Source organism: Sturnus vulgaris, chromosome 4 (assembly GCF_052056855.1).
Source record: "Sturnus vulgaris isolate bStuVul1 chromosome 4, bStuVul1.hap1, whole genome shotgun sequence".
NCBI lineage: Eukaryota > Metazoa > Chordata > Aves > Passeriformes > Sturnidae > Sturnus > Sturnus vulgaris.
Window position 1 is genome coordinate 73,256,008 of NC_142246.1, and position 13,105 is coordinate 73,269,112.

Genomic DNA, 13,105 nt, shown 5'->3' on the forward strand with positions numbered 1-13,105 from the left:
GTCCTATGATTCTGTGTCATACATGGCTTCAAAGCTAGGAGATCCAGGGAAAATACAACAGAAAGAAAAATCCTGAATTTTATTGGACTTGAGCTTCCAGAACAGGACATGCCACGCTGTGCTAACACAATCCTCAGACACACACACTGTCGCCGAGCACTTGACATGGAAAAAGTCACAAAGTCATTCCTAAAGAAGCAAGAGCAGCCCCTGCCAGGGAACAGCTTCGCAGTCCACAGGCAACTAAATAAATGAAGGATTGCTATTCACACTGATGCAGGGACCAAGAGCAGGGGAGAACCTCACCAGGAACCTGCCACGGGGCTGGGGCCAGCAGTGAGTCACCCTCCCCACAGCCACTGCCACCAGAGCCAGACGTGGGGCTTTCAGGAAGGGGAGGGAGAGAGGGCAGAGTGAGGAGCAGCCAGGTCTGCACACTTGGGCATCATCCACCAGCCCGCCTCGGGGCTCTGGGCACCAACTTCCTTAGCAGGAAACTTACTTTTTCTTCCTGCAAAAAGCAGAAGGAGGAGAAATGTGTGAACACAGACAAGAGTAGGTCCGGGAGAGGAAGCTCCTGCCCCAGCCAGGGAAGTCGCGGCCATTTCCCCGGGGCAGGCATCACTCACTGGGATGGCCACAAACCCAGCACGGGCACGACCAAGAAGGGGAGCTTTCCCAGCCCAGCATCTACACACTACTGCACCTGCCACGAGCAAACCCCACTGCTGCCACTGCTCCCCTCATGGTTTTTCCCCCCAAACTGCCTCGGAAGTGCAGCACTGTGCATAAGCCAGGGGAGGCATGACCCACAGATGGGGTGTGTTGGGCTGAACGCTGCTTTGCACAGCAAAGTGTTGCCCCTCATCCCTTTGGAAGCGAGTCCTTTGGACAGCAGCAGGCCCTCCAAGAGCTCCTGGGCCCACAAGAGTTTCCCAGAACCATGGATGTGCTGGGATGCTGCCCAGGGACACCTGAGCCAAACGAGTTTCCATCCAACAACTTACGTGCTGGCAATGCGCTTCAGCAGCTTCTTTACCCAGGGGGCCTCGGGATTCACACACACCTTCCTCGAGGTTCTTAATTTAATTCTGAAAGGCAACGAGAGCTCCTGAGCATTCCTGTCCCTCCAAACACAGGGATTCAAGCAGCCAGAGCTGATGGGGAAGACTCAGTTTTCTCTCACAGCACCAGTGATTGGAGAAAGCTTCCAGAGACAGAGGAAGCCATGGCATGGCTGGGAACAAGCAAGACACCACACATTCCTAGGTGGAGCAGAGACTTGAAGCCCAGAACACTGCTCAAAGACAATTTTTTTTTGAGATTTACAAATGTATCAACACCAAGCAGCTATAAAAATCTGGGATATTTTGTTATGGCTCACGCTGCCTCAGTGTCTGAGAAAGTGCTTCCTCCAGGCTGCAAGCACCCCCTGATCCAGCTCGAGGAAATCACACTTTCCCCTACTGGAAAGATTCCTTTAGGCCCTGGGGAGCTGCGTTTCTGCACCTGATGTTTCTCAGCAAGTAAGCTGGTGGCGTTTTTGGAAAGGTTTGGCTTCCAGCAAGGCAGCAGAGAAGCAGGATGGTGGCAGCAGAGAGCCCGCGGCACTTACATGATCTCCGTGCGCCTGCAGCTGCTGCCCACGGGCCTTATCTCAATGCTCTCGTATTTCTTGGGACTGATGTATTCCGAGGTTGTCTTGGCACACCTACAGCTCAGGTTCCCGTTCACCTCCAGGATGGCTGGGAGAGAGAGAAGGTGGCATCTTACAGGCACAGACAGCGCTGACAGGGATGCAGCAGTGCTGGGAGCCAAAGGAAGTCTCACTGACCACACTGCAGGGACCCCACTGAGAAGCTGCCACCTGCGCCTCTACCTCGGCTCCCTGCTCCCACACACCGCTCCCAAAAGCTCAACCAAACCCCTGCAAAGGATGGTTGCCTTTTCCCCTGGCAACAAGGCAAGCCCTCAGCTAAACAGGCAGGAGGATCCCAGGCTCCCCAGCCGCTCTGGGCACAGGGTGATGCCAGCAAAGCCACCCGGAGCTCACCTGCGTGGGCAGAGTGGGACATCACCAGCAGCAGCAGCAGCAGCAGCCATGGGAGCAGGGGGGCTCCTGTCCCCACCCCAGCCGGTGCTCCCATGCTCGGGGAAGGCTCAGCCCTTCAGATGCTCTGCAGGACCACCAAGAGCCCTATTTATCAGCGAGGGTCACGCCCCGACACAGGCACAGCATTCACACCTCAGCAGTCACAGGTGGCCAGCGGAGCATCGAGAGGTGATGTCATTTCTCAGATGCTCCCCGGAGCCGGTCCAGAAGCTCAGTATTATTAATTAAAACCAGCCATTGGGACAGAGTGCAACGTTTGGATCCCCCACACATCTCCCCCACGCCTTGTTTCTCTGGGGTTTGTACCCACATCACCCTTCATTGCCTTGAGCATTTACCCCTCAGCCACAAAAAAAGCCCAGAATGAAAGCAGAGCCCAAGCCCCTAACTTAGCAAGGGGGTTTTTAGTGTACTCGGACATTTACATATTTATTTCTTGGGGCTATATTTTCCCCACACTATTTTTGCTGCCTCTCTCATCAGCAAAAACGCCTCACATCATGCTGTGGAAACACAATAATGCTCTGTGTTTCCACTCACACTTTCGAATTTGACACTTGGCTGGGCAAGTAACTCACCCAGGATGGCCACTGTGCCCTCAGATGTCGGTGGGATGGGGGCTTTGCCCTGAAGAGATTTGGCAAAGTCACCAGTTGGAAAGCAAAAGGGGAAGGGGATATGTGGTGAGGCGAGGAGGAAGGAAGAGGGCAGAAGAAAGAGATGTGGTTGTGTGATAATGTTGTAATTTGGAGCTTTCAAATCACATCAGCATTTTATATAGTAACAAGATGGTGAATTTAAAAAAAAGTCTTCCACTCAAACTGAAGCTACGCATCTCTCTTTGAAAATCTTGTTTTTTCCCCTGAGATAGGTCCAAAAGTCTTGTGAAGAGCTTGTCCAAGAGATGACTGAGGAGTTTAACTCCCTGTACACCAGGGTCACACAGAGGCCAGGAATTTCCATGAGCTATTCCCAAAGTCCTACAGAAAGAATGGGTGCCTGGCTGTAACAGCAGTGGAAGAGGAGATGGCCTTGAAGCTTTGTTTAATCCTTTCAGAGCTTTCAATTTCCTTGCAGAGAGTTATTAGAAGGAACACAACCAAGGACTGTTTTTGCTGTGTTGTGGCAGGAGTCTTTTGGAAAAAATGGTGGCAAAGGCAGTAATTTATCAGAGAGTTGAAGAGTCACCTATGCAAACTGCTATGGAGGAATAAAAGACATCTGGAAATCTTTCTGAAGTTCCTGACTACAAAATGATCCTGCTTTTGACAGCTGGGAAAAAACAAGAGAAGTGAAAGCAACTTTTCCCAGAGCTGCACAGTGGAAAAGATGGAGCTGGAGCATTCAGCTGCTGCTCTTCCAGGACTGGAGGAATCCAGCAGCATTCCTGGCAGTGCTTCATGAAATTGGTACAAGAAGAAAACCATCCCTGGACACATGCAATGGACAGTCCAAGATGAGTCCATGTCCCTGATTTGTGGCCACAGGGCAGGTGCCCACCTCCTGCCTGCCCTGGAAAGAAGCAGGAGCTACAGAAGCATCAGCTGGATGGATTTTGAGAGGGTCTGTGAATACCACAGCACTGTGATGGATGAGTGAGGTGTAACTGAGCAACACTGGGGTGGTTTCTCAGAAGGAAAAGCCACAGCCACGGTGGTGGCAGATATTTCTGCACAATGATGGTAATTTTGCAAAGGGAGAAGCAGGATGATGATGTGACCCATGACTGGATTTAAGCTGACTGCTTCCTGGGTGCCAGGAATTCAGAAGAGTGGCCCTCACAGAGGGATGTGTGGCCTCATCCAGACCAGCACCAGCTAAAATACATACAAAGCACCCTCACACTTCCTCTGTTTTCTGCAGCAGCTGCCCTTGTGCCGGCAAGATTTTGATTTTATTCTTTTTTTTTCATCCTTCTCATGGTACTTAAATCAGAGACCTCTAAAAAAAGTGGTGCAAACAGCACCTGAAGGCCACATGGAAAATCTTTTCCACGTTTACAAGAATGGGCAGAAACCCAACCCTGATGACAATGCCAAGGAGATGTGGCCCTCCAGCCCTTTAGGGAGGATTCAAAACAGGCTGCATCACAAACATCTGCAGCAAACAAACCTCTCAGCCATGCTGAAACCACTAACTCTGTGTTGAGAAAAAGAGATTTTTCAGCTTACCCCTCCTTTGCCCAACTCACTCAGGGCTCCTTGCAGGAGAGAAAAAAAACCCCAAAACCTGTGGGTTTTTGTGTTTTTTTTTTGATGATCCCCTAAAAACCCCAACCGCAGTGAATCGTCACCACTGTGGTTTGTGGTCCATCACCTGCTTCAAAGATAAAGATGCCTCCTGCTGAAACCTGAAACCCACATATTTCAGTGTCAACATGAGAGCACCAGAATTAGCCAAAGCCTAACGAAATCAGTCCAAAATTAGGCTGGGGGAACAACACATTGAGCTCACTGTTACTTGCTGCCTTCAAGTGAAGATTCATGACTTGCTGGTGATGCAAGGGGACAAAATTGTGGGTTTGGCCCATTTTTGGAGACAGCAGAGTGGTGTCACACACCTCTGCAAGCAGGTAAATAAAAGTATTTGGTGTGCTGAGGGCTAAAGAAGGCAACATGGTAAGAGGAAGCTTTGAAAGGGCTTAGATAAGGATGATGGAAAACTGCTGGGAGCAAGAACAAGAGAAATTGAAGAAGACTTGTAGGGACTGTAAATTCAACATTGCTGCCTCCCCAGTGCACCTGGAGCCGTAGATGTGTGGGGCAGCTTTCTGCTGAAGGGACAGCAGCAGACATTGCTGCTACACAGCCCCACAGTGGGGACAGTTTCTGGGAAGTCCTGGCCACCCCAGAGATGCAAATAGCAGCGAGCAGGAGAAAACCCCCAGACTGCTGTGCCAGCTTGTCCTTGCTGCTAGAAAAGCACCATGGGGAACACCCCAGCGCCCCCTCACTGCTCCAGAGCTCTCAACCCTTTTGCAGGCAGAGTTACCCCGAAATGAACCCAACACGGAGCAGAGGAGCGCTGCTGTTCCTCAGTGCACTGCTGCCTGGCATGGAGCACGGCAGGCAGGAATGGGAGCCAAGGGCTTTCCCAACAAGTGTCACCGAGAGTGTCCCGGCTCGCTGCCCACACATTTGTATGCGGGCACAGGAACCCGTCTAGACGCCGCAGGCGCCGTTGGCCATTTGCATGGGGGCGCCGTGTGACACTGATGGCTCAGGCCTGGCCATGGAGCATGGGGATGAGGAGGGAAGCCTTCATCCTGCAGCAGGAGCCAAGGAACTCAGCTGTGCCTGGCTTTGAGCACTTCCTTCTGGGCTAGTGAAGAAGCACTCCAGGTCTACTCACAAAACCAAAACTCCTCCAGCTACATCCAGCCCGTGCTTCACAAGCTGGGAAGCTTCTGCTGAACTCAAAGGCTGCGATTGCTGGAGCTGAATTATTCCTATTTGGGCAGCATATCCAGGCAAACACTTGGCAACAGTCCTGGCACCAAGATCTCCAGGAGTGTTATGGCAAAGTCTCCTTCCCTTCCCCTTGAAGTTTGACATCTTGATAAATGCAGCTACAAGTTTGGTTAGAGTCTGGTTAAACATTTTATATTTTTCTAATTATTCGTGGTTTCCATTCTAGTTGAGCCCATAATTTAGTTGTCCCCACATTACTTGCAGAATAACCCATAACTATTACATCTGGTATTCAACATGGCCTTGACCCATTTTGTACTGGTTAAGTGAGAAGACAGTAGGCCATCCACGGCAAACAGTGCTTCTCCTCAACCACATACACAGGTAAAAACACACCAGGAATGGAACCAAACTCAACCATGCACCCTGGGCTTACACCCAGAGTCGTAATTTTCATTAATGCCCACTTCACGTTTTGAGGCCCCTCCTCTTCTTGCCAAGTGTCCCTTCACTTTTTTCCCTGAGGGAAGATGCTTTCCCCATATTTAACTCACAAGCCACCACAGGAGGAGAGATTTTTATATTAGAAAAAAACCCAAACAAGCCAAGAGCAACTGTTTTCTAGCAGCAAGTAGAAGTGCACAGGACAAGGAGGGGAAATCCAGGTCTTGACTGAGAAGGAAGCTGCAATACCAATGAAATGAGCAGCCCTCCCTTTGGAAAGCCCCTTGTCAACTTTTCTCTTGGAACCAGCACCCCTGAATCAGCACTCACACTCAGAGATGCTCCCAGAAAAGACAGAGAAACTCCAGCCCAACTTCTGCAAAGAACGTACATCTCAGCAGCTCAAAGAATCGATACTGAAAGGAGCTGTCTTGGGCTAAAATAATCCAGCATTGCCCAGATTTGGGAAGTGAAAGAAAGGTGGGTGGAGCACACAAGTGGTGCCCCAGGCTGGGAGGTCACCAAGCTCTGTCCTGGCAGGGGGACACAGAGAGGGAGATGAAAGAGCACAGCACAGGGAGAGAAGAAAGGCTCGGGGAGACACATGAAAGTGAAACCAAGAAGCAGAAAGCCATAAAAACCATGAAATCTGCTTTGATCTTTCCTCAGCTTTTATCTCCCCTGTCACTCACAACACACACCCTGAAAACTTAGCAAGGCATAGAGACTCAAATCTGTCACAAGGCACAGCCTTGGGTTAGATACAGAACATTACTGAAGCTGTTTGGCTATCTCCCCTCCCTTCCATACCCCACATTGCCGTGGTGTTTGGGGACACAACATTTCACCTGGCACTTCTGGCCACGTGGAGTACAAGGAAGGCACTTGGAAAGATGTTTCCCAACAACAAAATGAGGGACTTTCCTCTTGCCTCCAGGTTGGGGCTGGGGGAACGTGGGCAGTTTAAATGCTGGCATTGGGGAGGTACAAGGTTTAGACTTGCCGTGGCAGGAGGATGCTGAGTAAAAATAAATTTTAAACATATGTCTATCATAAAGCACCACCTAGGTTCTCACTTTGCTGTGCGTGCAGGCTCAGAGCTGGGACCACTAGAGAGCAGCAGACACCACCGCCACGGAAAGGAAAACCTCGATCTGCCCAAGCACCCAGATCCCAGGCAGAGGATCACGATCCAAGCTAATTGTACGGGAAAAAGGAATTAACATCTTGGTAGGTGCCACGCGTGCCTGCTCTCATCACAGAGGGGCTTTTTTTTGCCCTGAAAGGCAGCTTTCAGAAGCATTTCTGAACCACCAGAGCTCAGACCAAGGGAAGGACAGAGGAGGCAAGAGCTGCAATCAAAGAAGGGCTTCCTCCTCTCCCAAAACACAGCGGTTGGTGCTCTTTGCTCAATTCTCAGGCAAGAGCAGCAGCAGAACTGGCTCGTCTTGATGTTCTGCAGCCAAGCAGAGTTTAGGGGAGGTTTTTGGGCGGGGAGAAGCATGGAGGCATCCTGGAAATCCAGAAATGCAGGTTAGACCCCGCAGACCCTGCAGCAATGTAAAGGGACCTTGAGGAAGATCGCTGCCCAGCTCACCCTCGGCGCTCAGCAGGACAGAGAGCTGCCTTCCTTCTCCTGCACGGCTGGGGGACTGGATCAAATCTACATCACTGCTGCTTTGCCAACGCCACACATGTGTTGTTAGCATGCCCAGAGTTTTGCCAGAGGCAGGAAGATGCAGGCTGATGTGCCAAGCCTTGCCAGCGTGTGTGCCCTGGCCCTATGCCCAGCTGGAAAGCTGGGAGGTTAAGCAGTCCTAAACTGAGACAAGAGCTGAGACTGTTCAGCTGCACACCTGGGAACAGCTGGAAGCTGTCAAGTGTCACACAAGTCCAGAAACACAATGGCTGGGGCTTCCCACAAGCAGAGCACAGGTTGCTATCACTGAAGTGTGTGATCCCACCCTGGTTTTGGTTAAATCCTGGCAGAGCACACAGCTGGGATCTCTTGACTGAATCCCAAAGAGGAGCAACGGTGGGATCCAAGCTTAGGGGAGCACAGGGCAAACATCTTGGCTCATTTCTCCTGGGGTTTTGTTTGTAAGGGAGTTTTGTATCCTACAGACATGGGATACAAACAACACACGGGTGCCAGCCTGCAGTATCAGACCTCCAGAGAGGCAAGGTGAAGGATGGAGAGCTTGTGGAAAGGGGCAGCATTTTCCCCAAGGTTCATGCAAGGTGCCTCCCAGGAAGCATCCAGCCCTGGAGACTGGCAGATACACCCAGCCTGTCTGACAGTTATGTCCAAGCCACCCTGAGCCTGGCTTTTCCTGTCTGCTGTGACTGCTTATCATTCCAGCTGCAGGGGAGTGATAGTGGGAATGCCACCCCATGGGACTGGAGGGCATTCAGCTGCTCCCCAGAGAGCACAGAGCTTTGCAGGGAGTGTGGTTAAAATGCATTTCCAAGCCAAGCATCTTCAAAAGCTGGGAATTTTAATATTTGGGAAATTACAGCCAATGTAAACCAATGCTTTAAGTCTATCCCTCTGCTTCAACACTCATCCAGCCTTTGGAGGCAACTGCAATGGGCCCTCCCCAGCTGAATGTGTCATACTAAAGGAAATGATGTTTATCTGTCCCAAATTCACATGCCTGGGAGTGAGGGACCAACAGCAACACAAGGGTGTGATTCACAGCCCATTTCCACGGAGCCCTGCCTCACCCAAAGTGTTGTGTGTGCTGTTGGGTCAGCCTGTGGAAGTGTTTAAAGGTCACCATGCTAATGATGGAGATATTTCTGCTACTCCAGCTGTGTCAGCCCCAGCACCGTGCCTGCACTGCTCCAGGCTAGGAGAGGAGGGCTGCTGCATCCTGCCTTGGTGCCACACACGTGTGAGGATGTGCAGGAGGTGACACACAGCAGCTCCAAGGTGACACACCTGTGTTCCAAGGGAAGGCAGACGTGCTGCCCTGCACCACTTCGGTGCCAGGCTCCTCCTGACACATCTCAGCCCTGCCCACCTCCCCTCCCTCAAAGCAGGGCAATGCAGGTGAAGGTGCCTGTCCAGTCACACCTCTGTGTCAGCTCCCGAGCCATCACGGTCCCTCCTCCTCACTGCTAACACCACAGCTATTTGCCCTGCCCAGTTGATGTTTCCTGCTGTTATTTCCTCAGTTTCTACACTCTTTTCTTAAGTGCTCCAGCTATCAGGGTGTTTGCATAAATAGCAGCACACTCACCTTCCCTCCCCAGCCTCTCCTAAGGTTAGTCACCCTCCTGCCCAACCTTAAGCCCACGTTTCTGCCACACCTAAAAAAAAAAACCACCTTATTTTGAGGCACACATAACCACAGTATGTTCTTGCATTTCAGGGTCCCACTACAGCCACTTGCACACAGAATCCCAGACTGGTTTGTGCTGGAAGGGACTTAAACATCATCCAGTTCCACCCTCCTGCCGTGGGCAGGGACACCTTCCACTAGACAGGTTGCTCCAGACCCCATCCAACCTGACTTTGGACATTTGCAGGGATGAGGCAACCACAGCAAGTTACAAGTACTTAAAATGGAAGTAAAAACGCTTTGCTAACCCTAAACCTCTGTTCTGCAGACACTGTTTAACTGAGAAAGAGGCTGGTTCAACAACACAATGGGAAAATTGGCATGGAAAAAGCAGAATCCTGGCTCTGCTCCTTCCTCCACTCATTCTCTCATTATCCTTCTACTTCCAGCATGACAAGACTGGTCAGGCACACAAAATCTTACACCTCTCCCCAGAAAGAACAAACCAGAAGAAACAAGACACAAGAAGCCCAAAAGGCTGTTGTTGCAGGTTCCTAACAGGCTAACAACTGCTCTACACATTCCAGCTTCATTTAGAGAAAACAAACTCTTCCCTTAAGACCATCTTCTCAACCATTTAGAAAACTGTGGTTGGCATAGAACTCTAACAAAAAGCAAATTTCAACTAAAGTTGCACTGACACCAACCAGCCTGTGCTCTTCAAAGTACTGCCTGACAACACCTGGCCAAGAGAAACCTTGTGCAAACAGAGACTTGTCCTTGCCCCTGAAACAAGGTGAGGCCAGCATTTCTGGGAATAAACAAGTTCCTGCTGCAATTCAATAGGAGCCACCAGATAACCACAGCAAAACAATTAGAAAAACTGTGTGTACTTACACGGGGAAGTGTGACTCTATCAGCAGCTGAGAGAGAAGCAGTGAAGCAGGAGCTCTGTCACCTCTGGAGCCAGACTGGGCTTCCCAGGCCTCTGTGCTGACAAAGGTGGTGCTGCTGGTGCTGCCTGGGTCTCCCACAAGCAGCAGGAAGCTCGCTGCAAAGGCAGCCTCTGTACCTGGGCTCAGCTGGGAACAGCCATGCTGCCCAATTCCCTGCAAAGCACCCCCACCTGAGCAGGGGAGCTCCTTTCCCTGCCTTCCTCAGCTACCTGGTGATGGGAGGCAGGTGGAAATGTGTTGAGCTCATGAGAAGAAGACAATTTTACCCACACAGGCCTTTCTTAGAGGTTTCTGCTATGCCTTCTCATATGTTTTAATAAAATTACTCAACCACTGTTATTTTTTCAGAGGCACAGGAGTACACTTTCATTTATGCCTTGCTGCTCTCTCCCCTCTTTGTAGCAAAGCTTTTCAGCACATGCCAATCCCTGAAGTCAGAAAGTAGTTTAGCATTAAATTTGCGCCCAAGGAGCCAAAAACCCCAAGATGAACAGGCTTTCCTTTGCTTTCATTCTGCTTACACACTTCCAGTGACCCATTTTACACAGCCCTCAGGGCTGAAGGGGCTCTGCAGCAAGACTTTGTTCATATTTCCACACAGATGCAGCTGTGAGCTTGTTTTTCTCTAACCATGATAAAGAGGTGGTTGGTTTCCCACTATTCCAGTCACTTTGGGGCAGGTTACCTGGGACAGATAACAGCCAGAAAGAGAGTTCAGAAAAGTCACCCGAAGTGCAACCCTCAGTAGGCACCAAAATTATTCAGACTGCCCTTATTCACACCTAAAGAAAGCTGGAGCAGGTTCTTGCCATAGGATTAGTCCCATTCTCGTCCATCAGGGGGCTGCCAGGCCTGTGTGATGTCTCCTTCACCCACAGTGCAATAAATACCCCAGATAAGCACAATGCCTTGGGTTAAAAGAAATCTCCTGACAGGCTGCACGTAGAGGCTTGTCGAGCCTCCAGTGCCCTGCAGGCTGCACTTACAAACCTCTGTCCTGGATGATTTATCTGCCAGGGAGGTTGCTTTTCCTCAGGAGGGCATGGAAATGCTATCACAAAGTTCAAATGAGCCACCATACTCAGGGACCCTTCCAAATGTGTTTGGAATAGTTAATTTTCAGGCATTTAATGATAAAATCTTATACCCAGAGAATCTATCTTTCTTTGGCTCTGGTAAGGCATAGGAAATGGTTTCTCCTAAACCCCCATTCCCTGGAAATCATGCTCCAGCCTAGATCCTCCTCCCTGCACGTACAACCAGCACTGCCAGTCAGCTCAAAACATGCTTGTGACTAGAGATAAAATGGTCAAACAGACATTCTCCATCTCACACTTTGTGATCTTTCCCTCTATCTGTCTGCTCAAAACTTTCTGTTAAGACACGAGGTCTGGCCAATTACTCCTGGCTCAATCTACAGCAGGGTATTTCCACTTCTGAAGTGGAAATCAAGACACTGGCCCAGGCTCTAAGTGCAGATTTAAATTTCAGACTGCATGAAGTTCTGGAGCATTCTGACTTCGTTTTCCTTTAGCCCACAGGAAGGCAGAACAACTTTGCTCACTTGTTTCCAAAACCCTGCTACTAAAGAGAACTTGCTCGAGCTAACATTTGCAAAAACCCAGGTGTTGATTAGGTATTTTATATCCCAAGTCTTCCCTTTGGGATAACTCTAAGATGTACAGGACATGAATTTTGGAGCTCATAAATCTCTTCAGAAAGTAGAGCTAGGTAGAGGTGTGCAGTGACTGGAAAATCACCCTCTCTGCACATAGGAGGAAAAATGCTGCTCCTGTCTGGCAATCCAAACAGCCTCCCTAAATCCCCTCTGCTGGGAGCTTGATTAATCCTATTTGAGCAGGACTTTTTAAGGAATTCCATGCCTGTATGCATCTTGTTGAAGGAACAATCCCTGCTCCAATAGCAAACTGTACAACTGGCCCCCAGTCTGGGTTACTGGTGGAGGTGACAGGGGACTTGCCAGCATGGATGAGGTGCTTCCAGGATCCCACGAGGTGTTCTGGCAGCAGGAGCACACACTGGATGTGGTCCAGACTAAAGATTTATTGTGAATGTCTTGAAAGACCTGTGGCAAAAACCTGCCTGTGCAGCTCCCTACCTCAGCTTTTCCAGAAGAAGTGAATCCTGGTATCCCTGAGTGACACAACAACAGGACAAATCCAGCCCTTTCACTGTCCCTTAGCCAAGGTGACAGCACCAGAGTGAGCCTGACAAATGACCAGGCCCAACCTGGCACGGCAGCAGACGTGAGGGCTTTTCCAGGCTGGTGGGAAAGCAGCTTTACTGAGCTGGGTACATTTCCATGGCACACACACACTTCTCCAAACACAGCCCTCTTGAGGTTGGGTTTGAGGCAGGGACAAGAAGAAAGACACTAAAGTGTGTGTGCTGATGTCAGCCACTTGAAAAAGGACTTTGATCTCCAGGGCTGAGCACCCAACACCTCTGAGGAGGAGCGAGACATTTTACAAAGCATTTTATTAGCTTTTTATGTAACAAGGCAGACAGGGCAGCAGTTGAGGGATGACAGAGCACTGTCACCTACCATTGCTTATAAAAATAAATTATTCCCTGCTGCCAGCTCAAGGAATGATGCCAAAAGATATAAACTGATCCCAGAGCAGCAATAGATTGAAATGCTCCACACACTGCAGCAGCTGAAAGATGGGCCTGCAAGGATCTGAAGGAGAGTAACATGAAAGCTCTGACCCTGGTGAAGCAGAAAATGATTTATGACCAGAGCCAGCAGGGCTTTGACCCTCTGAGGACACAAAGCTATCTAGGAAGAGTGCAGCCCTGTGACTCCAGGTGGACCTTTTGCTCAGGGATGAATCCCAAGGGCATGCTGAAGGCAAGGCTTCCATGGCAACTGCG

General features: G+C 50.1%; 1 protein-coding gene across 1 annotated transcript; it reads right to left on the bottom strand.

Annotated features, from left to right (window-relative positions):
- Nucleotides 1–60: 60 nt before the first annotated feature.
- On the bottom strand, nt 61–8,884 carry CXCL10 (C-X-C motif chemokine ligand 10). Its single transcript, XM_014884970.2, has 4 exons — nt 2,054–8,884; nt 1,616–1,745; nt 1,008–1,091; nt 61–511 (listed from the first exon to the last, which is right to left on the bottom strand). Exons 1-4 carry the CDS (start codon nt 2,145–2,147, stop codon nt 499–501), a joined length of 321 nt encoding a protein of 106 aa, XP_014740456.2. The 5' UTR covers nt 2,148–8,884; the 3' UTR covers nt 61–498.
- Nucleotides 8,885–13,105: the final 4,221 nt, after the last annotated feature.